Source organism: Mobula hypostoma, chromosome 2 (genome assembly GCF_963921235.1).
Source record: "Mobula hypostoma chromosome 2, sMobHyp1.1, whole genome shotgun sequence".
Classification (NCBI taxonomy): domain Eukaryota; kingdom Metazoa; phylum Chordata; class Chondrichthyes; order Myliobatiformes; family Myliobatidae; genus Mobula; species Mobula hypostoma.
Genome location: NC_086098.1, coordinates 243,496,928 through 243,518,557, shown reverse-complemented (window position 1 = coordinate 243,518,557; position 21,630 = coordinate 243,496,928). Strand labels below are relative to the sequence as shown.

At 45.6% G+C, this 21,630-nt stretch overlaps 1 protein-coding gene across 2 annotated transcripts in view; it reads left to right on the top strand.

Moving 5' to 3' along the window:
* Nucleotides 1–21,630, top strand: part of ints3 (integrator complex subunit 3) — a 157,003-nt gene that overhangs the window by 2,805 nt on the left and 132,568 nt on the right. For both annotated transcript variants that reach the window (XM_063041861.1, XM_063041860.1), the window contains exons 2-4: nt 5,598–5,681; nt 9,649–9,732; nt 18,647–18,760. In XM_063041861.1, coding sequence (XP_062897931.1) covers nt 5,598–5,681; nt 9,649–9,732; nt 18,647–18,760 — 282 coding nt within the window. The remainder of the gene's footprint in view (nt 1–5,597; nt 5,682–9,648; nt 9,733–18,646; nt 18,761–21,630) is intronic.

The window sequence follows — 21,630 nt, the reverse complement described above, 5'->3', positions numbered from 1 at the left end:
GCCAAGACTCTTTCCCAAGACTGGCAAAGGGTCCTGATGAACGATCTTGGTCCAAAATGTCGACTGTTTATTAATTTCCATAGATTATGTCTGTCCTCCTGAGCTCCTCCAACATTTTGTGTCTGTGTTTCCCGGATTTTGAAGCTTGTTGGTGAGTACTGAGGGTATGACTGTGTTGAACACTCAGGTGCATTCGATAAGCGGCAGCCTGACGTAGGTATCGCTGTTATCTGGGTGGTCCTAGGCCGTGTGGCGAGCCGGTGAGATTGTATCTCGGCTACTTCAACACCTGTGCTCTGCACCACGAAAATAAGCCCGGGCGGCGGAGCATGGGAACGGCTAACCAATCCCCACATTGTGGAATCTCTTCACTGTTTTCTTCATCACCATTGGGTTTATGTCCTGAAATCCGCGTTATATTGCAGGGGAGCACCTCGATCTTGTTGGAATTGGAGGAGGCAGCCGCCCGGCACCTTTGGAAGCGGTTGTGATTGAGGAAGCTATAATGGGAGGAAATCCCAGCCCTGCTCTAACTGCTGCTCCCTGGATGTGGATCATGTTAACATTAGGAGAACATAGAACAATACAGATAAAGTGCCTTTATTTATCACATGGGTATCAAAATATGCAGCAACATGTTGTTTTGAAACATATCAAATTAGCGAGGAACAGGCCACAATTCCAGCATGAAAGGGTTAATGTACATAATAGGAGCATTTCATAGCTCTGGGTCTGCACTGGCTGCTGTTTAGAAGAACGAAGGTGAATCTCATAGAAACCTATCAAATATTGAAAGGCCTAGAGTGGATGTGGAAAGCATGTTTCCTATAGTGTCGGAGTCTAGGACCAGAGGGTACGGCCTCAGAATGAAAGGACACCCCTTTAGAACAGCGATGAGGAAGAATTTCTTCAGCCAGAAGGTGATGGAACTGTGGAATTTATTGTCACAGATGACTTTGGAAGCCAGGTTATTGAGTAAGTGCATCAAAGGTTTTGGGGGCGGGGGTGGAAGGCAGCAGAATGGAGTTGAGAAGGACAATAAATCAGCCATGATGGAATGTGGAGCAGACTTGGTGGGCTGAATGTGTCTGCTACTTCCTGGATGTGGATCATGTGTAGAAGAACATAGAGCAGTAGAGATCAAGAACTTGTCGACCTCTGCTTTAAATACACCCAATGACTTGGCCTCCACAGCCACTTGTGGCAATGAATTCCTTAGATTCACCACCTTCTGATTGAAAAAATTCTTCATTTTTGTTCCATAGGGATGTCCTTCTATTTTGTGCCCTCTGGTCCTACACTCTCCCACTATTGGACAGCACAGAAACAAGTACTTAAGCCCACAAAGCTGTGCCAGACTCATTCAACCAACTATCATTAAATTGTTCACTGAACTAATCTATTCTACCTACAGAAACTTTGCATATCCATGACCCTATGTAAACACCTCTGTTGTATCTGCCTCCACCTTTGCCACTGGCTGTATATTCTAGATACCCGCCTCGCTGTTGAATGATGCAAACTGAATCATCTGCAGAGGAGGTGGTGATGGACTTTAGGAAGACCAAGGCTACGTCCACACTAGACCGGATAAGTCCGTAACCGAAGCCTTTTCTCTTCGTTTTGACCCTCCGTCCACACTGAAACGGCGTTTTCCTCCCCTGAAAAATGGAGATTTTCTAAAACGCCGATTGTGCAGAGCAGTGTGGACGGGGGAAACGGATATTTTTAAAAACGCTGTCATGATGTGCCGGAGCAGATGGCGGCAGCGCGGCATTTCATTGTTTTCCTGAACGCAGCCCCCCCCCCACACACACACACAACCTAACAATTTCAGAACAGACGGCAACGAGACTGAAGCCAGAAGAGTTAGAAATGTACTCACCAAATACTTTGACCCATAGCTTACTGAATAAATAAGTATACTCACTTTGCCCTGTTTTCTGTCCTTGCTTGTATGAAGGTGGTTTACCTATTCATGCAAGTACTTCTCTGACAATAGATATGTAACAGTCTAATGTAACATTGTATGGAAGTACAAGATAACACTGATGCAGGCGTTTTATACGTTTAACAAGGTGATTTATTAATGCAACAGAGTTAGTCAGTTTTTTAATGTTCGTCGTCAGCCGGGTCATACTGTCCGTGAACTCCCTGTCGGTTGCCTCCATACGCTCCAGTATTTGTTCTTTTTAGTTTTAAGTCCTCCTGCATGAGAGCCAACAGCTATTCCTTTTAAGTTTTTCTAGTCTGTAACTGGACAAACGCGTACCAAGTATACCGTTTCCTCCTCGCTTGTTTTCTGTGTGTCCTGCGCATGCCCAGTAGGAGGAGATTCGCCCAACTATCCGTTCTAATGTGGACGGAGATATTTTCAAAAACGCCTGATGTGGACGCCTATCGTATTTGCGTGAAACCGGCGTTTTCAAAATTATCCGGTCTAGTATGGACATAGCCCAAGTCTGTACTGCTCCCTGTTACTATTGATGGTGAGGACACGGATGTGGTGAGGACCTACAAGTACCTTGGGGTGCACTTGGATAACAGTTGAGTGAAGCACCAACACAGGCTGTGTACAAGAAGGGTCAGAGTCGCCTCTACTTCCTGAGGAGACTGAGGTCCTTCGGAGTATACAGGCCACTCCTTCCCATGTTCTCCCAGTCTATTGTCGCCAGTACAATCTTCTATGCAGTGGTGTGCTAGGACAATGGCATCAACACGGGTGATGCCATCAGGCTCAATAAACTGATTAGAAAGGCTGGCTCTGTTATAGGAGTCAAATTGGACACAGTGGAGGTTGTGGTAGACCAAAAGACCCTACAGAAAATCCTGGCAATTCTGGACAATGTTTCTCACTCCCTGCATGCCAGCTTGGCTGAACAGAGGAGCAATTTCAATAATAGACTAAGACAACTGCACTGCTCCAACGAGCACTGTAGCTGGGGAAGTGATCTTGTAAACTTTGACATGTAAATGTTGTACATCTTATTTTTAAGGTAACTTATTTTTATTCTTTCTTTCTTCTCTTCCAATATTTGTATATGTGCAGTTCTAATGCTACTGTGACACTGCTGTGTACAAACATCTACAGATGCTTCTGGACACATCTTCAGTGATGTTCCTGGAATCATCGGATGTTTCAACATCATACACCCTCCTCCAGGTGACCCAGCCGGGGCTGATCAGACCCCAGCTTGTGTCCGGGTGGCTAGCTACTTATGACTCCATGGCTCCCCTCTTTTGAGCCACAGCCATCTTGAGGCCCTCTCTGCCGCATCGGTGGTACTGCGGATGGCTCTGCTCTTCCTCTCTCCCTCGATGCCCAAAATGCTTAAGACTCTAACTAAAGCTCCGAGCCATTCAGCTGCGATACTGACAATAATTGTTGTCATGGCTTGCAGCTTCCTATCAACCCCTCCCTTCGCCGTTGCCTCCAGAATTTGGTTAACATCTTCATCAAATTGCTTCCACAGTGAAGTCATGTTAGCTGCAGGCCATTTGATCCGCCTCCTGTTAGACTTCATGTTAGAGGGATTAGTTTGCAACACTTGGAGGTTCCGGGCACTATGGGGTGACTCCGGGCCTGGCACCTCCTTCATCTCACCAGGTTGGACGCCTGCACGTGGTGCTGCTCCTGCTCCCGCCAGACACTTCATCCTCGCTTGGTGGATCTTCAAGCCGTGATTGTTCTTGCAGATTTTGCCACATGCACACTGCTTCCTCATCGTCGTTTGTAGTATCTATCTAACTATCTCTCATTCCAGGCCCTACGCATCTCCTTGAACTTATCCCTTCTCACCTTAAATACAGGCTGTCTGGTATTAGACATCTTAACCCTGACGAGTCCCTAAGGCAGTCCAATGTTGAGTTCAATGTTGACTAGCAACTGTTGCCAAACCGAACTAGTCTCTGCTGTTCCTTTTGATTAATCAACTGTGGGGGTCTTGCTACATGGGCAACAACTTGCTCTCCATACTGTATGGCCCTGGCTTGCATATCATGTGAACAGGTAGGATGCAAAGTCTGCAGTTGACCCGACCAACAGAGGGCTTCATAGACCCTGAGGGAAAAGATGTTCTGTTTATGCCTCTCATGGTCATACACACTTCTGTTTGGTTTCAGCCCAGCCTCGGATGCTCCAGAGAAAACAACCCAAATCTGTCCAGCCGGTCCTTGTAGCTCATGCCCTTAAATCCAGACAACATCCTGGTGAACCATTCCTGCACCTTTTCCAAAGTCTCCATATCCTTACGATAATGGGGTGACCAGCCTTCATGGCAATGTTTTAACTCTGGAGGCAGAAATAACACTGGGCTATGGTAGTGGTGGGGATGGTTCTGCCGCTGTATACCACGGGCACAATACTGATGAGATGAATCTGTTGCTACATATAGTAATGTGGTACAGTAGTAGGGATAGTTCTGTCACTGTATAACATGTGTACAGTACTGGTGAGGATGTGTTGGTTGCTGTATAACACTGATGTACAGTACTGGTGGGGATGTGTCTGTCACTGTATAACACTGGGGTACAGTACTGGTGGGGATGGGTCTGTCACTGTATAACACTGGGGTACAGTACCGGTGGGGATGTGTCTGTCACTGTATAACACTGGGGTACAGTACCGGTGGGGACGGGTCTGTCACTGTATAACACTGGGGTACAGTACCGGTGGGGACGGGTCTGTCACTGTATAACACTGGGGTACAGTACCGGTGGGGACGGGTCTGTCACTGTATAACACTGGGGTACAGTACCGGTGGGGACGGGTCTGTCACTGTATAACACTGGGGTACAGTACTGGTGGGGAAGTGTTGGTCGCTGTATAACACTGGGGTACAGTATTGGTGGCTGGGGGTTTGTGGTCTGTTCTTGTATGTATAATACTGGGGTATATTAGTGGTGGGGACGTTTCTGTTGCAGTATAACACTGGGGTACAGTACCGGTGGGGACGTGTCTGTCACTGTATAACACTGGGGTACGGTACCGGTGGGGACGGGTCTGTCACTGTATAACACTGGGGTACAGTACCGGTGGGGATGTGTCTGTTGCAGTATAACACTGGGGTACAGTATCGGTGGCTGTATGAGATCAGAGCACATTACGTAATGACCCCGATGGGATCATTCAAGAAACTGCGAAGCAGAATGCTCTGTGATCAGAGAGAAGGTCTCCGGGGCACCTGCCTTGCCTGTCACAGTTCACTGAATTTTGCCATTGGTTCCGTGTCACTTTTCTGTCCTATTCACATAGCTCCATCATTTCTCCCTGTTCATGCACCATGGCATTTAGAATGTTACAAGATAAGCATGCGTCCACCACCATTCCGGGCTATGTTGGAGGTCACGTTTGTTGAGCCACTAAAATATATTCCCTCACATTGCATTAGATTCATTTTCAGTGTACGTTCTTGAGCTGGTGACCCAACTGCCCACTAGGCAGGTAAGTACATTTGGTGGGGTGAGTGGGAAATGAACATGGGTGGTCAAAAGCTCTTTGTGGCCTCTCCCCTGCATTGAGAGGGTGGTCCTTGCCCACAGATGTGTCTCTGTGTGTTTTCGATGTCTGATCTTACTGTTTTCTGTTTCTGGTCTAGAAACTGGAGAGATGTTTGAATGTCGTATCCCCAATGATCAATGGCGTGTCGGAGAGAGAGGCAAACGATGCACTGAATGCTCACGTAAGTGAACAGCAGAATTTCTCCAGAGCTCTGACCTGTTGTTCAGGGCAAGTTTTTTTTTAAATACATCTTTGAACTTTACTCCTTACTCACCTTAAATGCATCCTCACTGGTATTAGACATTTGAACCCTGGGAAAACTCAGACATCCCACCTCTCCCGGAACTTCTGGGAGCCTCCCGCATATTAGTAGTGGCTCCCTGATACCCGCAAATTGTATGCAATATCACAGAACTCAATTTTTTTGAGAGCGAGCGAGAGAAAAGCAAGAGAGGGTGCGAGAGCGACCACGAGAGAGAGATCATGAGCGAGAGCGCGCCATTGCAGAGTGTTCCAAAAAAAATATAAAACGTGCGTCACCCCAGACTACACTAAAGTGTACCCCTGCCTAATAGGGGTCAAAATAATGACAGTGTTGCTCGCTGCACTGTTTGCAATAGTGACTTTTCTATTGCCCATGGTGGGTTAAGACTGTAAGAGATATGTTGAGGTGAGTTTAACAGGTGTCATTCGTTCATTAGCATGGCTAACGTTATTTAAACTAGCTGGCTAGCTGCTAAGGAGCTACTCTATTGCAGACATCCCACCTCTCCTGGAAGTCTCCCGCAAATTGATGGTGCTACCTCCCTGAAATGAGTTTTTGCAAGGTGGGATGTCTGAAAACTGGTTGTCTACTCTATTAATGCCTCTCATATTCTTAGAAACCTTTATCTTCCCTTGGCCTCCACCACTCCAGGGAAAGCAACCAAAGTTTGGGTTCAACTTCTTATCGTAAATGCACTCTAATCCAGGCAGCATCCTGTTAAACCTCTACTCCAAAGCCTCTACATCTTCCCCATATTGGTGCAACCAGAACTGAATGCAGCCTAATTAGAGTTTTATAAAGCTTCACCACAACTTCTTGACTCTTGGACTCAGTTCCACGACCCATAAAGGCAAGCTTGCCATATGCGTTCTTAACCACCATATCAACCAGTATAGTGATTTTCAGAGAGTAATGAACTTAGACCCTGGGATCCCTTTGCTCATCAAATCTGTTAAGGGTCTTGTTAGTAACGGTATACTGTCATTGGACATTTGATCTTCCAAGGAGCAACTCTACATTTTACAACTCTATTTGCCATTTCTCCGTCCATGATCTGTATCCTTTGCCAAGCTCCTAAACTATCCACAGCACCACCAATCTTCATATCATCTGCAAACCCTTTTTGTGGGTCTTTTGTCTTGAAACTGTAGTTCATCTGTCTGAAATGTAATCTGGGGGGGTTACCAAGACTGCTAGTTTGGTGGGGAGCGCAGGGATGCGGCTCAAATGCTTGGTTCCCTTGCTGCCCTGTTCACCCAGAGACCACCCTGTATCCTCGCTGCCTTTTTAATCAATGCATTCTAACTGATCAGTGTACTGCCTGGTGTGGAGGGGCCACTGCACGGGATTGGAAGAGCTGCAGATAATTGCAGGCTCAACCCATCACGGGCACCAGCCTCCCTAGCATTGCGGACATCTTCAAAAGGCCACGCCTCAAAAAAGCAGCATCCATACCCTCACTCATTACTACCATCAAGGAGGAGGTACAGAAGCTACCTTCACCAATATATTTTGTGACATTTTTGAAATAATTGTTTTAAGTTGGTCAGAGGGAGTCTCTACTTAACAAAACCATGCTGAGTACTTAAAATTAATTCCTGTATTTCTAATTGGTCAGAATTATTTTCCAGTATCTGCACCACTGAATTTCTGCTTGTGCTACAGATCCTTTTAATTGCTCTAGTTGTGATTGTCAACACAGCCTTGAAACCTGCAGTACATTCCTACACAAAGACCTGGTGAATGTCCTTTCACAAGTCCTTGAAGGTGGCAGGACAAGTTGAAGAAATAAAAACTATTTGAAAATTCTTGGCTGGGCCGGCTGGTGACACAATGACATTGGTGCCAGACCGGGGAGCGGAGGTTCCCGGGTTCGAAACCAGTCGGGTTCGCTCCCGAGTGCACTTTCCATCCGTGCCGGGTTGAGTGTCGAGATCGCAACTCGCCCTCGTAAAATAAAAGGGAAAAATACTGCAAAAATCTCCTATCTATCTATCTATCTATCTATCTATCTATCTCTCTCTCTCTCTCTCTCTCTCTCTCCCTCTCCCTCTCCCTCTCCCTCTCCCTCTCCCTCTCCCTCTCCCCTCCCCCTCCCCCTCCCCCTCCCCCTCCCTCTCTCTCTGTCTCTCTCTCTGTCTCTCTCTCTCTCTCCCTCCCTCCCTCCCTCCCTTGTAAAAGCCATGAAAAAGACATCATCACAGATGCATGCAGGCACGCAAAAAAATAAGAAAATTCTTGGCTATAAAAATGACCACAGAGGATAAAAAGCAATAGAATTATGCTAAACGCTTCTGAAGCAGCAAAAAGGTACCTTGTCTGATGGTTGGTTTATCAACAGCTTAGCAGGTGAGGTGCTGGATTGGCACAATGGGCAAGGTCGTATGAAGAAACAGAAGTACGGGTAGGCCATTCAGAGAATTCCAGACTTGCTCGATGCCACAGTAGCATAGCAGTTATTGTGACCCTGTTGGAGTTCAATTCTGGGTGCCATCTGTAAGGACTTTGTACATTCACCCCATGACCACGTGGGTTACCTTCGGGTGTTCTGATTTCCTCCCACGTTCCAAGGTCTTGTGGATTAGTAGGTTAAATGGTCATTGTAAATTTTCCTGTAATTAAGCTAGTGTTAATTAGGTGAGCTGCTGGGCGGATGGGTTCGTCAAGCCAGAAGGGCCTGTTCCTTGCTGTGTCTCAACAATAAAAAGCCTGAAGACACCCACTCAACATTTGAGCCACAGCTTCATCCCCTCCCTGATCAGATTTCTGAACAGACAATGAAAATATAGCTTGCTGCATTTGCTCCTTTTAGCACTATTTAGTTATAATTTTAATATATACAGTTGGCCCTCCTTATCCACGAGGAATTAGTTCCGGGCCCCTTGCGGATACCAAAAAACGCAGATGCTCAAGTCCCTTATTCAACCTGTCTAAATGCAGTGGGCCTTAGGACCCAGCAGAACCCCGGACCTTATTTAACCCGTCTTAGTGTGGTGGACATTAGAACCCGGTGGTGGAGCTCTGAATTCGCAGTGTTTCTGTTGGCGAAAATAATCATGATCGCAATTTAAAATAAAGTGGAAATAATAAAGCGATCGGAAAGAGGTGAAACGCCATCGGTCATTGGAAAAGAATTAGGCTACAGTCGATCAACGATCGGAACAATTTTAAAGGATGAAGTGAGAAAGGCCCTGCCCTGATGAAAGCTACAATTATTACTAAGCAACGCAGTAGTTTATTTATTGGGTTTTGGGGTTTGGGGTTTTTGATCCTTCACATCAATCCGGCACAGATGGAGAGCATGCTCGGGAGCGCTCTGTCACTGGGTTGAACTCGGGAAATTCCGTTCCCGAGCCCGGTGCTGAAACATACGTTTCTTAACTGTTTTATATGCACAGAAAGGTAAAATATATACTATATACTAAGACAAATGTTTGACTAACTGGCACTAAATAATACTTGGATGTACCTGTTCCGACTTACTAACTAGGAGAACTTCCGTTTTTTTTTCCGATCCCGATCCACGATAACCTACGCATGTCCTCCCGTATGCTTTAAATCATCTCTAGATTACTTATAATACCTAATACGATGTAAATGCTATGTAAATATTTGTTATACTGCATTGTTTAGGGAATAATGACAAGAAAAAAAAGTCTGTACATGCTCGAACGACAAGTGCTGGAAGAGCACTTCCGGGTTTTCTCGATTCGCGGTTGGTTGAATTCGCGCATGCGGAACTCGCGGATAAGGAGGGCCGACTGTATATTTATTGTCACAGTCTATTGTACATTTTGTGCATGGCAGTAATAAACCTGATTCTGAATGCAAATCACTTTTGCTTTGAGCACTGTTGTTGAGCTTTCTGTTTCCTCCCCTGTAGGTGTGCAAGGGAGCACAGCAGCACGAGGAAGTGTGTTTGGGTCTTTTAACGATGATTCTGGTGGAGCCTTTGCAAGCACAAAGAGTGAGTTACTTCAAAAGCTTCTTTTGTATTCACCTTAATAAAAGCCCTGGCCTGCAATGAAAACTTCAGGTATAGTTTGCAGAGCTTACTGACTCAACTGTTAGCTGGAATCAGTATTTACTTAATGGGCCGAGTGGCCTAATTCTGCTACTTCATCTTATAGCCACTTTGACTATGAGCTTCAAAATATTGAATGAGATTTCAGGGACTCCAGAAGGTGGCCAAAAAGAGCAAGGACAGTCACGATGGGCTGAATAGCCACCTGGGTGGAAAGGTTCATTCTGTGGGGTTCCACAGTAGTGTAGCGATTAGCGCAATGCTATTACGGTTCGTGAAATGGAGTTCAATTCCGAAACAGTCGGTAAGAAGTTTGTATGGCTTGTCCGTGAATGCATGGGTTTCCGTCAGGTGCTCCGGACTTCTCCCACAATCCAAAGGCGTACGGGTTAGTAGGTTAATTGGTCATCGTAAATTGTCCTGTGATTAGGTTAAGTTTAAATAGGTGGGTTGCTAGGTGGTGCAACTTCTTGGGCTGGAAGGGCCTGTTCCAGGTGGTATCTCACAATAAAATAAAAATGAATAAATATATTTGCTAATGTTCTGGTTTGATTCCATCTGCTATAACACGTTTACACCTGGGTGGCACAAGTCAGCAAGAGATATTTCAACCTTTGAGCGGAGAGGAACTAAGAACTCATTTCCACAATGATCCCAGGTTAAATTACTTTGCAAGGTTGCAGAGAGAATTATATGAATACAGAAGACAAGCTCTGAAATGACTGAGGGATAAGTAGAGATTGTAACAAGCCCGAAACAAAGTCCCGCAAAAGAGATATGAGAGACTGCAGACGCTAGGAATCTGGAGCAACACACTGAAGGAACTCAGTGGCAGCATCTATGGAGGGGAATAAATAGTCGACTTTCGTCGGTCCTGCAGCATTTTGTGCATTGCTCCTGATCAAACCACACGCAGATTGGCATGATCATTGTATCAGATTTCCGAACGAGCCGTGGACACCACCTTGTTATTTCTTTGCTGCCTCTTAAGCCCATCACCCCTACCGGGTCCATAGGCCGCTGACAGCGGCTCACCAGAGTCTTGTGTCGTAGACCAGTCCTTCAGGTTGTCCCAAGGTGTAGCCCGTCTTTGAAGATCCTTCCTCTCCCAGGGAAGAGGTCTTTGGAGCTTCCTACAGCTCTGGATTTTTACGGGATGGTTGTTAGCAGTTCCATCCCTCTTTCCTTGGCTACTGGGCTCATGGATCATCCCTGGCTGAGTTACCATTTGATCATGATCATGCCTAACCACCCCCCCCCCACCCCCCCACTGCCACGCTTAGGACTATCCACGGCTAAGATCCCAATGTTACTCCGGGATCAGTACTGTCCGTGGCCAAGTTCTCAGTGCTACTCCAGAACTGTCCACGGCCAATTTCCCCATGTAACTCTGGGCTTGCGACCGTCCCTGGCTGAGTTCCCTGTGTTGCTTGGGTCTGTCCACGGCCAAGTTCCCCATGTTACTCTGGGCTTGGGACCTGGCTGGGTGTCCCCTGTGTTACTCCAGGCTCGGGACAGCTTATGTTCGAGTTCCCCATGTTACTCCGGGCTTGGGGCCATCCACGGCTGAGATCCCTCTGTTACTCCAGGCTTGGGCTGTCCACTGGTGGAGTTCCTTCTGTTACTCGGGACCGTCCACAGCTGAGATCCCTCGATTACCTTGAGATCGGGGCCGTCCGCGGCCGAGATCCCTCTGTTACCCCGGGCTCGAGGCCGTCCGCAGGTAGAGTTCTGTCTGATGCTCTAGACTTGTGGCTGTACACGGGTGGAGTTCCCTCTGTTACCCCGGATTCGCCAAAATCCCTCTCTTACTCCGGACTTCTGGCTGTACACGGGTAGAGTTCCGTCTGATACTCCAGACTTGTGGCTGTACATGGGTGGAGTTCTCCCTGTTACCCAGGGCTCGGGGCCGTACTGGGGTGGAGTCCTCTCTGTTACCCAGGGCTCGGGGCCGTACTGGGGTGGAGTTCTCTCTGTTACTCCAGGCTCAGGGCCTCCACGGGTGGTGTTCCGTCTGTTACTCCGGGCTTGGGGTCATCCACAGGACTCATTCCCTATGCTTCTCCGAACTCGGGACTGTCCGTGGTAGAGTTTTATTCCTTTGCACTGTTCATTAATTTTTAAAATTTATTGATTTTGATCCTGCTGCCACAAAACAACAAATTTCACATAGTTCATTGTTAATAAATCTGATTATGATCTCAGCTTTGGGTGTGCAGTGTAGATTCTTCATATTGATACCTGATCCACAAGTATTAATTTAAGACATTGTATTCAAACTAGAGTATTATTCTCTGATCAAGCAGAATAAGACCGTAAGAAGTAGGCACAGAGTTAGAACATTTGACCCATTGAGTCTGCTCTGCAATTCCATCATGACTGATTCATTATCCCTCTCAATGCCATGCTTCTGCCTTCTCCCTGTAACCTTTGATGCCCTGACTAATCAAGACACTATCAACTTCCTATTTAAATATATCCTCAACCATCTGTGGCAGACTCACCACCCTCTGGCTAAATAAGTTACTCCTCATCTCTGTTCTAAAGGGTTGTCTATGTATTCCTTTGGTCATGGACTCTCTCACTATTGGAAACATCCTCTCCACATCCACTCTATCCAGGCCTTTCAGTACTTGATAAGTTTCAATGAGGTCCCCCCTCATTCTTCTAAACCCAATCTGTGGAGGGAAATGAATAGTTGATGTCATCAGCCAAACCAAGTGAAGGGTCTCAAACTGAAATGTTGACTGTCCATTTTCCTCCACAGGTGCTGCCTGACCTATTGAGTTACTTCAGTTTTGATGTTTATTTCTCCAGATTCTAGCATCTACAGTCTCTAGTGTGGAAATTATTCCCCGAAATTTAGTAGGTTAAGAGATGATTTCGTTTAAGTTTTCAGGACAACATAGGGCATTGTTTCTGCTGTAAACAAACAGAAGATGCTAAGACTAGTCAGCCAATCAGGCAGTATCATAGAGAGAGAAACAATATTTCAGGTTGATCATGACTAACACACAAGTAAGTTCTGACAAAAAGTTGTCAGGCCAAGCCATTAGCTGATACATGGCTGTTGCTTGGCTTCTCGAATATTTCCAAATTCCTGGTATTTTACCTTTGTACATTTTCTTTAGAACTGGGAGTCTGAGGCTCGAGGACAATGTATGCAAATTAGTTTTATCAGGAGTGAATTTGCAGATGATACAAGGATAGGTCAACGGTCAGGCAGTGTTGAGGAAGCAGGGAGTCCTGGACAGATTGGGTGAAATGGGCAGTTGGAATACAGTGAAAGGAGGTGTATGGTCATGTACCTTGGTAGAATAAAGGAATGAAAGTATAGATTATTTTCTAAATGGAGAGAAAATTCTGAAATCAGAGAGGTAAAGGGACTTGGGAGTCCTCGTGCAGGATTCCCTAAAGGCTATCTTGCAGGTTGAGTTGGTAGTAAGGAAGGCAATTTCAATATTAGCATTCATTTCCAGAGGACTAGACTATAGAAGCAAAGATGTAATGTTGAGAAGTTCCAAGGCTTTGGGTCAGACCATATTTTGACTATTGTGAGCATATCTAAGAAAGGATTGCTGGCGTTGGAGAGGGTCCAGGGGAGAATTGTGAGAATCATCTCGGGAGTGAAAGGGTTAATGTATGAGGAGTGTTTGATGGCTCTGAGTCTATATTTGCTGGCATTTAGAAGAATGAAGAGGAATCTCATTGTAACCTATCAATTATTGAAAGACCTAGGTAGCGTGGACTTGGAGAGGATGTTTCCAATAGTGGAGGAGTCTAGGACCAGAGGGCACAGCCTCAGGATAGAGGGATATCCCTTCAGAACAAAGATGAAGAAGAATTTCTTCAGCGAAAAGGTGGTGAATCTATTGAATTCATTGCCACAGACGCTGTGGAGGCCAAGTCATTGGTTATATATAAAGCAGAGGTTGATAGGTTCTTGATTAGTCAGGGTGTCAAAAGTTATGGGGAGAAGGCAGGAGAATGGGGTTGAGAGGGATAGTAAATCAGCCAGGGTTAAATGGAGAAGACTTGATGGGCTGAATAGCCTATTTCATCTCCTATGTATGGGCAACATTTCAATATGTCGAGGGTGATGGAGTATGTAACTCTCTGCAAATGACTATGGATAAGGGGTTAATTGTTAATTTATAGTCTCTGCTATATTGTAGTTAACCAGATTCTTAAAGGTTATGAGGAAAATGACAGGTTGGTGTAAACCATGGATTATTAAAGGTTTTTGAAAAGTTGGAATCTACTTGAAGGGCTAAGTGTCCTCTTTCTGTTTCTGCATCATCTAGAACTTGGTGAGTTAGTTTTTATGAGCAAAGTTTATTGGCCTAGCAGTGTTCCATCCAGTTTTTTTCTGTTATTAACAATTCACGCTTGGAGTATTGTGTTCAGTTCTGTTCACTTCATTATAAGAAAGATGTGGAAGCTTTAGAGAGGGTGCAGAGGAGACTTACCAAGATGCTACCTGGATTAGGGAGCATGTCTTATGAAGGTAGGTTGAGAGAGTTAGGGCTTTTCTCTTTGGAACGAAGGGGGATGAGAGGTGACTTAATGGGGGTGTATAAGGTGCTGAGAGACATAGGTACTTTTTTTCCTAGGGCGGAACAGGCTAACACGAGGGGGCATAATTTTAAGGTGATTGGAGGAAAGTATAGGGAGAATGTCAGAGGTAGGTTTTTGTACACAGTGTGTGGTGGGTGTGTGCAGCACCCTACAGGGAGGGGGTGGTGACAAATTAGGGGTATTTAAGAGACTCTTTGATAGACACATTGATGAAAGAAAAGGGGTCTATGTGAGGTGAGCTAGATTTATTTTTATGGTAGGTTAAAAGGATGGCAGAACATTGTGGGCCAAAGGGCCTGTACTGTGCTGTACCGTTCTTGTTAACTGTGGGTGCAGGTGTAGGCATAATTTTTGTAATCTCAGAGGCAGTTTTAATTTTAAAATGTGCTGGACCCTAGAGAAGCTGTTGCCATGGGAAATGTAAAGAGTATGGTTATCTAATTATGTTGCTGTAGCAGTGGACTCTAATGTGTTAATGTTTAATTTGAGTTAACATGGGCACACATGCATGTGTAGCAGAATGCTATGCCAGGGACATAGGGTATCTATAACAGGATTAAAATGTGACCTGGCAAAAAATTAAAACTCCAGTTTATGGATTTTAAAGGAGTAGGGGAGAGAGAAGAAGAGTTTTGTTTTCATTTGAGTTGTAAAGGCTTGGAATTCTCTGCCAGAAAAAGCTGAGCGATCCCAGAAGTGCCCTTCAAAATGATGTACTCAATGCTTCTGGTTCTTATTGAACTGGCAAACCATAAGCCATAGAAAAGAATTAAGGCGTATGACCCATTGTGGATGATGTATTTCCCCTTTCAACCTTGTTCTGCTTTCTCCCCGTAACCTTTGACTCCCTTACTAATCAAGAACCTATCAATCTCTGGTTTAAATATCTACTGACTTGTCTCCACAGCCGACTGTGGCAGTGAACTTCACAGATTCACTGCTTTCTGGCTGATGACATTTTTCTTCATCTGCGTTCTAAATTGATAACCTATTATAGACAATAGGTGCAGGAGTAGGCCATTCGGCCCTTTGAGCCAGCACTGCCATTCACTGTGATCATGGCTGATCATCTACTATCAGTATCCAGTTCCTGCCTTATCCCCATAACCTTTGATTCCACTATCTTTAAGAGCTCTATCCATCTCTTTTTTTTGAAAGCATCCAGAGACTTGACCTCCACAGCCTTCTGGGGCAGAGCATTCCATATATCCACCACTCTCTGGGTGAAAAAGTTTTTCCTCAACTCCGTTCTAAATGGCCTACCCCTAATTCTTAAACTGTGGCCTGTGGTTCTGGACTCACCCATCAGCGGGAACATGCAGCGTGTCCAATCCCTTAATAATCTTATATGTTTCAATAAGATCCCCTCTCAGCCTTCTAAATTCCAGAGTATACAAGCCCAGTCGCTCCAATCTTTCGACATACGACAGTCCCGCCATCCCGGGAATTAACCTTATGAACCTACGCTGCACTCCCTCAATAGCAAGAGTGTCCTTCCTCAAATTTGGAGACCAAAACTGCACACAGTACTCCAGGTGTGGTCTCACCAGGGCCCTGTACAGCTGCAGACGGACCTCTTTGCTCTTATACTCAATTCCCCTTGTTATGAAGGCCAGCATGCCATTAACTTTCTTCACTGCCTGCTGTACTTGCATGCTTGCTTTCAGTGACTGATGTACAAGAACACCTAGATCTCGTTGTGCTTCCCCTGTTCTTAACTTGACTCCATTTAGATAATAATCTGCCTTCCTGTTCTTACCACCAAAGTGGATAACCTCGTATTTATCTACATTAAACTGCACCTGCCCACTCACCCAGCCTGTCCAAATCACCCTGCATCCTCATAACATCCTCCTCACATTTCACACTGCCACCCAGCTTTGTATCATCGGCAAATTTGCTAATGGTACTTTTAATTCCCTCATCTAAATCATTAATATATATTGTATTCTGTGTCCTCTGCTCCTAGACTTTCCCAATACTGGAAACACCCTTTCCATGTCCACTCTATCTATACCTTTCAGTGTTCAGTAGGATTCAATGAGATTCCCCCGCCCCCATTTTTTTTCTAAACTCTAGCAAATATAGGCCCAGAGCCATCAAACACTCCATATGCTAAAACAACTGGTCTGTACAGAAATCAAACCCATGACCTTGGCTTTATTAGTACCACGGCATAACCAACTAAGTTAACTGACCAGATTCTAGATTACAAACTAGACTAAAGCTCTGGCAATGCAAGTTCACCTTCTACAAATGCAGCTGAGGGAATGCAAGCCCATTTCGTAAGATGAAATCTAGCATGAACAAGCTAGCATCAGTAATGGATATTGAGGAAATCTGTCCTTGTCCATTGTGCTCGGTATGTGAGTCTTGCCCATCAATAGCTTCCAAGAGCCCTCTGGGGTGGTTGAGTAAGCATTGAGCCCAAGACGGAGCTGCTGAAATGCTTCTTCACTCTGGCATCCACACCCCATAAATAAATAAGTGAAGGAAATTGGAGTTACAAGAGACTGTAGATGCTGGTATCTAGATCAACAAGCAACGTTCATAGCTCCTTGAAAGTGGCTACACAGGTTAATAGGATAGTTAAGAAGGCTTATTGAATGCTTGCTTTTATTAGTTGAAGCATTACGTTCAAAAGTCAAGAGGCTATGTTGCAATTTTATAAAACCTGGTTAGGCCACATCTGAAGTATTGCATAAAGTTCTGGTTACCCCTCTACAGGAAGGAAGTTGAGGCTTTGAAAAGGGTGCAGAAAAGTTTACCAGGATGCTGCCTGGTTTAGAGGGCATGTATTACCGTGAGAGGCTGGATAAACTTGGGTTGTTTTCTCTGGAGTGGTGGAGACTAAGGAAAGACTGTTAGAGGTTTGTAGGATTGTGAGAGGCACAGATAGAGTAGACAGGGAATGTGTTTCAGGGTAGAAATGTCTAATACCAGAGGGCATACTTTGGAGGTGAGAGGGGGTAGGTTCAAATGGGGTGTGAAGGTTAAGTTTGTTTTACTCAGAGTGGTGGTTGCCTGGAATGCGCTGTCTGCTATGGTGGTAGAGGCAAATATATTAAAGGCTTTTAAGAGACGTTTAGATTGGCACATGAATGTGAGGAAGATGAAGGGATATGGATGCAACTCACAAAATGCTGAAGGAACTCAGCAGGCTAGGCATTATCTATAGAAAAGCATACAGTTGACATATCGGGCCGAGACCCTTCAGCAGGACTTGGGTTTCCAACATTTGTAGATTTTCTCTTGTTTATGAAGGGATATGGACGTTGTGTAGGTAGAAGCTAGTGTTTAGGTATTTTTTGATTTGCTTTTTAGCTAGTTCAGCACAACATTGTGGGCCAAAGGGCCTTTTCCTGTGTGTATTGTTTTGTTTTATGCTGGAGGAACTCGGTAAGGAAGCATCTTTGGAGGGAAATGGACAGTCAATGTTTCAGGACAGGACTCTTTATCTGGACTGACAAATGAAGAGTCTTGAACAAAAATGTGACTGTTGGACATTCAGATGCATAGATGGAAAATGAGCTTTGCTTGTCACATGTACATCGAAACATACAGTGGAATGCGCAGTTTGCGTCAACAATCAACACAGTCTGACGATGTGCCAGGGGGCAGTTCTCAAAGGTGTCAGGCCCGCGGTGCCAACATAGTATGCTGACAGCTTACTGATTTACAATTAACATGTACGTCCTTGGAATGTGGGAAGAAACACAGATGCTCACAGGGAGAACATGCAAGCTCTGACTGGCCTCCTGTTCTGATCCAGTTTGATTCTGTCTGCCACGCTTTGTGTGGTTCTGACCATTAGAAGCAGGTGATTCATTTGCCGCAGTTTAAGTGATGCAGTCAGGTCGCACAAGACCAGGCTTATGTTGTCAGAAAGAGGAGACTAATTGTGGTATTTAAAGATTCCATATGGTAAATATGGAAGTTACTGAGTACATTTAAAATGAAGATGATTCTTGATTAGTCAGGGTGTCAAAGTTTATGGAGAGAAGGCAGGAAAATGGTGTTGAGTGCACTAATAAATCAGCCATACTGAAATGGTAAAGCAGACTCGATGGGCTGAATAGCCTAATTCTGCTCCCATGTCCTATGGTCTTCAGGTATAATTGGGTGCTGTGGGCTCGTTGGGCTGGAAGGACCTGTTACCCTGCTGTATCTCGAAATAAATCAACAAACAAACAGGAACCATGAGTCCAAAGCAGTTGTAGGGTGCTGCATAAATGCATCTTTTTCTGTAATTTTTCCTGTTTTTAATGTTGTATTACAGTGTTACCGGGATCTGACGCTGGTGAGCAGAGACGGCATGAACCTAATTTTAATCAAAATTAACCAGCTCCTCATGGAAAAGTACCTGAAGCTTCAGGACACTGTCAGAGTACAGGTGAGTCCTGTTGTCATAGCCAAGGCCTGCTTTGCTTCAGCACGTGTCACCCTAAGTCTTGGGGGGTGGGGGGAGGGCGGTTTACAGGTTTGCGTGTCCAGTTCGAGACTTGAGGCGAAGAAACTCCTGGTTGACGGAGTGCTGCACTGTTTTGAGGTGGGGGGGCAAGGGAGTGCTGTCTGGGGGTGCCATGTCTATGCAGGTTGGATGGTGGTGATGTGGCGCTGAGACAGTGCTGCTGTTTCAGTGGGCATGGGGCAATACTGAGGGAGTGCTACTGGGTTAGTAGGTAGGGGTAGTGCTGTGCTCACTGGCAGAGGGGAGGGTGACGTTGAGGGTGTGGAGCTCTGTTGGGTTGGTGCTGTTGGGTCAACGTCAGATGCGGTATTGTAATAGGCCCTTTTGGCCTGAGAAGCTTGTGCCACCTAATTGCACCGTGTGACCGATTAGCCTACAAATCTGTACGTCTTTGGAATGTGAGAGGAAGCCCACACCATCACAGGGAGAATGTACAAAATTCTTACAGACAGCAAAATGATCGGGAGATTTGTAGGGTTAATGGTTTTTGCACAGCATGTTGTCCCGTGGCTCTGCAGCCCAATACACGTCCACGAATCGTTATCACTTTTGGGTTTGTGGTCAGGCACCAAGTTGCGCAGCACTACAGCCCAGAAGCAGGCCCCTTGGCCCATCTATAGTCTACCTACTCCATTTGACCCGCAACTGGACCATAGCCTTCTATACCCTTCCCATCCGTGTACTTGTCCAAACCTCTCCTAAATGTTGCAGTGGAAACGCAGTAAGAGTAACTGCGACTGGAGGTAAGCGTATAAGGGTGTCTCATTCCCCATCACATTGTATCTCTGGGTGAGTCAACAGCAAGTGAACTACCAGCAAGGGAGGAAAATGTGCTGCATCAGAACTGCCTGTGATCATACTCCCCACAATCACAATCAGGTTTGTTATCACTGACAATGTAGCAGCAGTACAGTCAAACGCATCAAACAGACCATGAATTATAATAAGAAATAAGAAATAAGACAAAATATATGTATAGCCCCTTCACCAGAGGTACTACACCTCTCGGGACACCCCATACACGCCTTTGATCCCCACCAACACTCATGCGTCAAGCTACCAAAGATCATGACGAGCTTGGTTTTACTATACAACCAGGGCAAACCAAAAGGGTCAGACCAGTTACACTCACAGATCTCGATTTTGCAGATGACATAGTCCTGCTCTCTGACCAGATGGAGGAAGCACAGCAGCTGCTGACAAAAGTGGAAATTGAGTGCAATAAAGTTGGACTTCACCTAAACGCTAAAAAGACAGAGCACATGGTGTTTAACTGCGACGAAGGTACTCTCAAGACCGTAGAGAATGATGCCATTAAGAAAGTCTTTGACTACAAGTACCTCGGGTCAAGAATGATGAGTTCGGAGAAGGACATAAAGATATGGAAGGCGCTGGCGTGGAGGGCTATGAACGACATGAAGGAAATCTGACCAGAGGGCTTAAAAAGAGGATTTTCATAGCAGTCATAGAGTCCATTCTCACGTACGGATGCGAGACATGGACACGCACCAAGACGATGCGAAAGTCTCTAGATGGTTGCTGTACACGAATGCTCCGGATGGCTCCTGATGTGAGTTGGCAATAGCACATGACGAACGTTGAGCTCTATAACAACCTACCGATGCTCACCACTAAAATCGAGGCGAGAAGACTGCAACTAGCGGGGTACTGTCTACACCACCCCGAGCTACCTGCCAGCCTAGTCATCATATGGGAGCCCAAGCACGGGAGGATGAACCCTGGGCGCCCTCCCAAGACTATGGTCAACACGCTCCTAGAAGACAGCGGCGCGGCTAATGTAGATGAACTGAACACACTGATGAGGGAGAGGGAGAAGTGGAGAGTCCGTCATCGTGCCCGACGCCGGCCCCCTAGGCCTGAGTCGACGTTGTAGTAGTAGCACTCAGCTCTCACCTGTGGCTCCAAGTAGCTGTTTGAACGTGGCAGCGGCCACACCCAGTGCACCTCTAAACAAGATGAGGGTAGCTGACGGGCCTCATACCCCGGGGAGATAGGGACATGCCTGTCCTCGCCTCAGAAGTCAGATCCAGCAGACTGGGCGGATGAGAGCTAAAGAGAGATCCAACATCTTGGAAGATGGTACTGCAACATCCATGACGAGCGAAGGGCATGACAAAGCACAGAAGACATCGTGGTCATCCACTGCCACTTTGTGATGGTAGTTCATACCACACAACCCAGACTTCTGAGATGCAGAGAGCGGAACTGCCCCAGTGCAATGGCTTTTCCACTTTAAAAACTCCCCCGCACAGGTTTCCTGTCATCGCTGGATAAGATGGGCAACCAGCACCATGTAATACAAAGTATTACAAAGAAGAGAACAATGATAATGGGGCAGTGTTCATACTGTAGGTTCATGGGAGGAGATTCTGAAGAGAGAATATAGGGAGTTAGGTAGAAAGCTGAATCTGAATCAGAATCTGATTTAATATTCACAAGATGCTGGAGAAACTCAGCAGGCCAGGCAGCATCTGTGGGGAAAAAAGCAGAGTTGATGCTTCCAGCCGAAACCCTTCGGCAGGACTGTCTTGTTCGGATTTAATATTGCTGACATATGTCATGGAATTTGTAGTTTTGCGGCAGCAGTACGTTATAACATAATAATAAGACTATAAATTACAATAAATAGATAAATTTTAAAGATATGCGTGCGCGCGTACACACACACACACACACACACACACACACACACACACACACACACACACAAAGTTTGTGGACCCTTCGCAATTACCTGGTTTTCTGCATTAATTACTCATAAAATGTGGGCT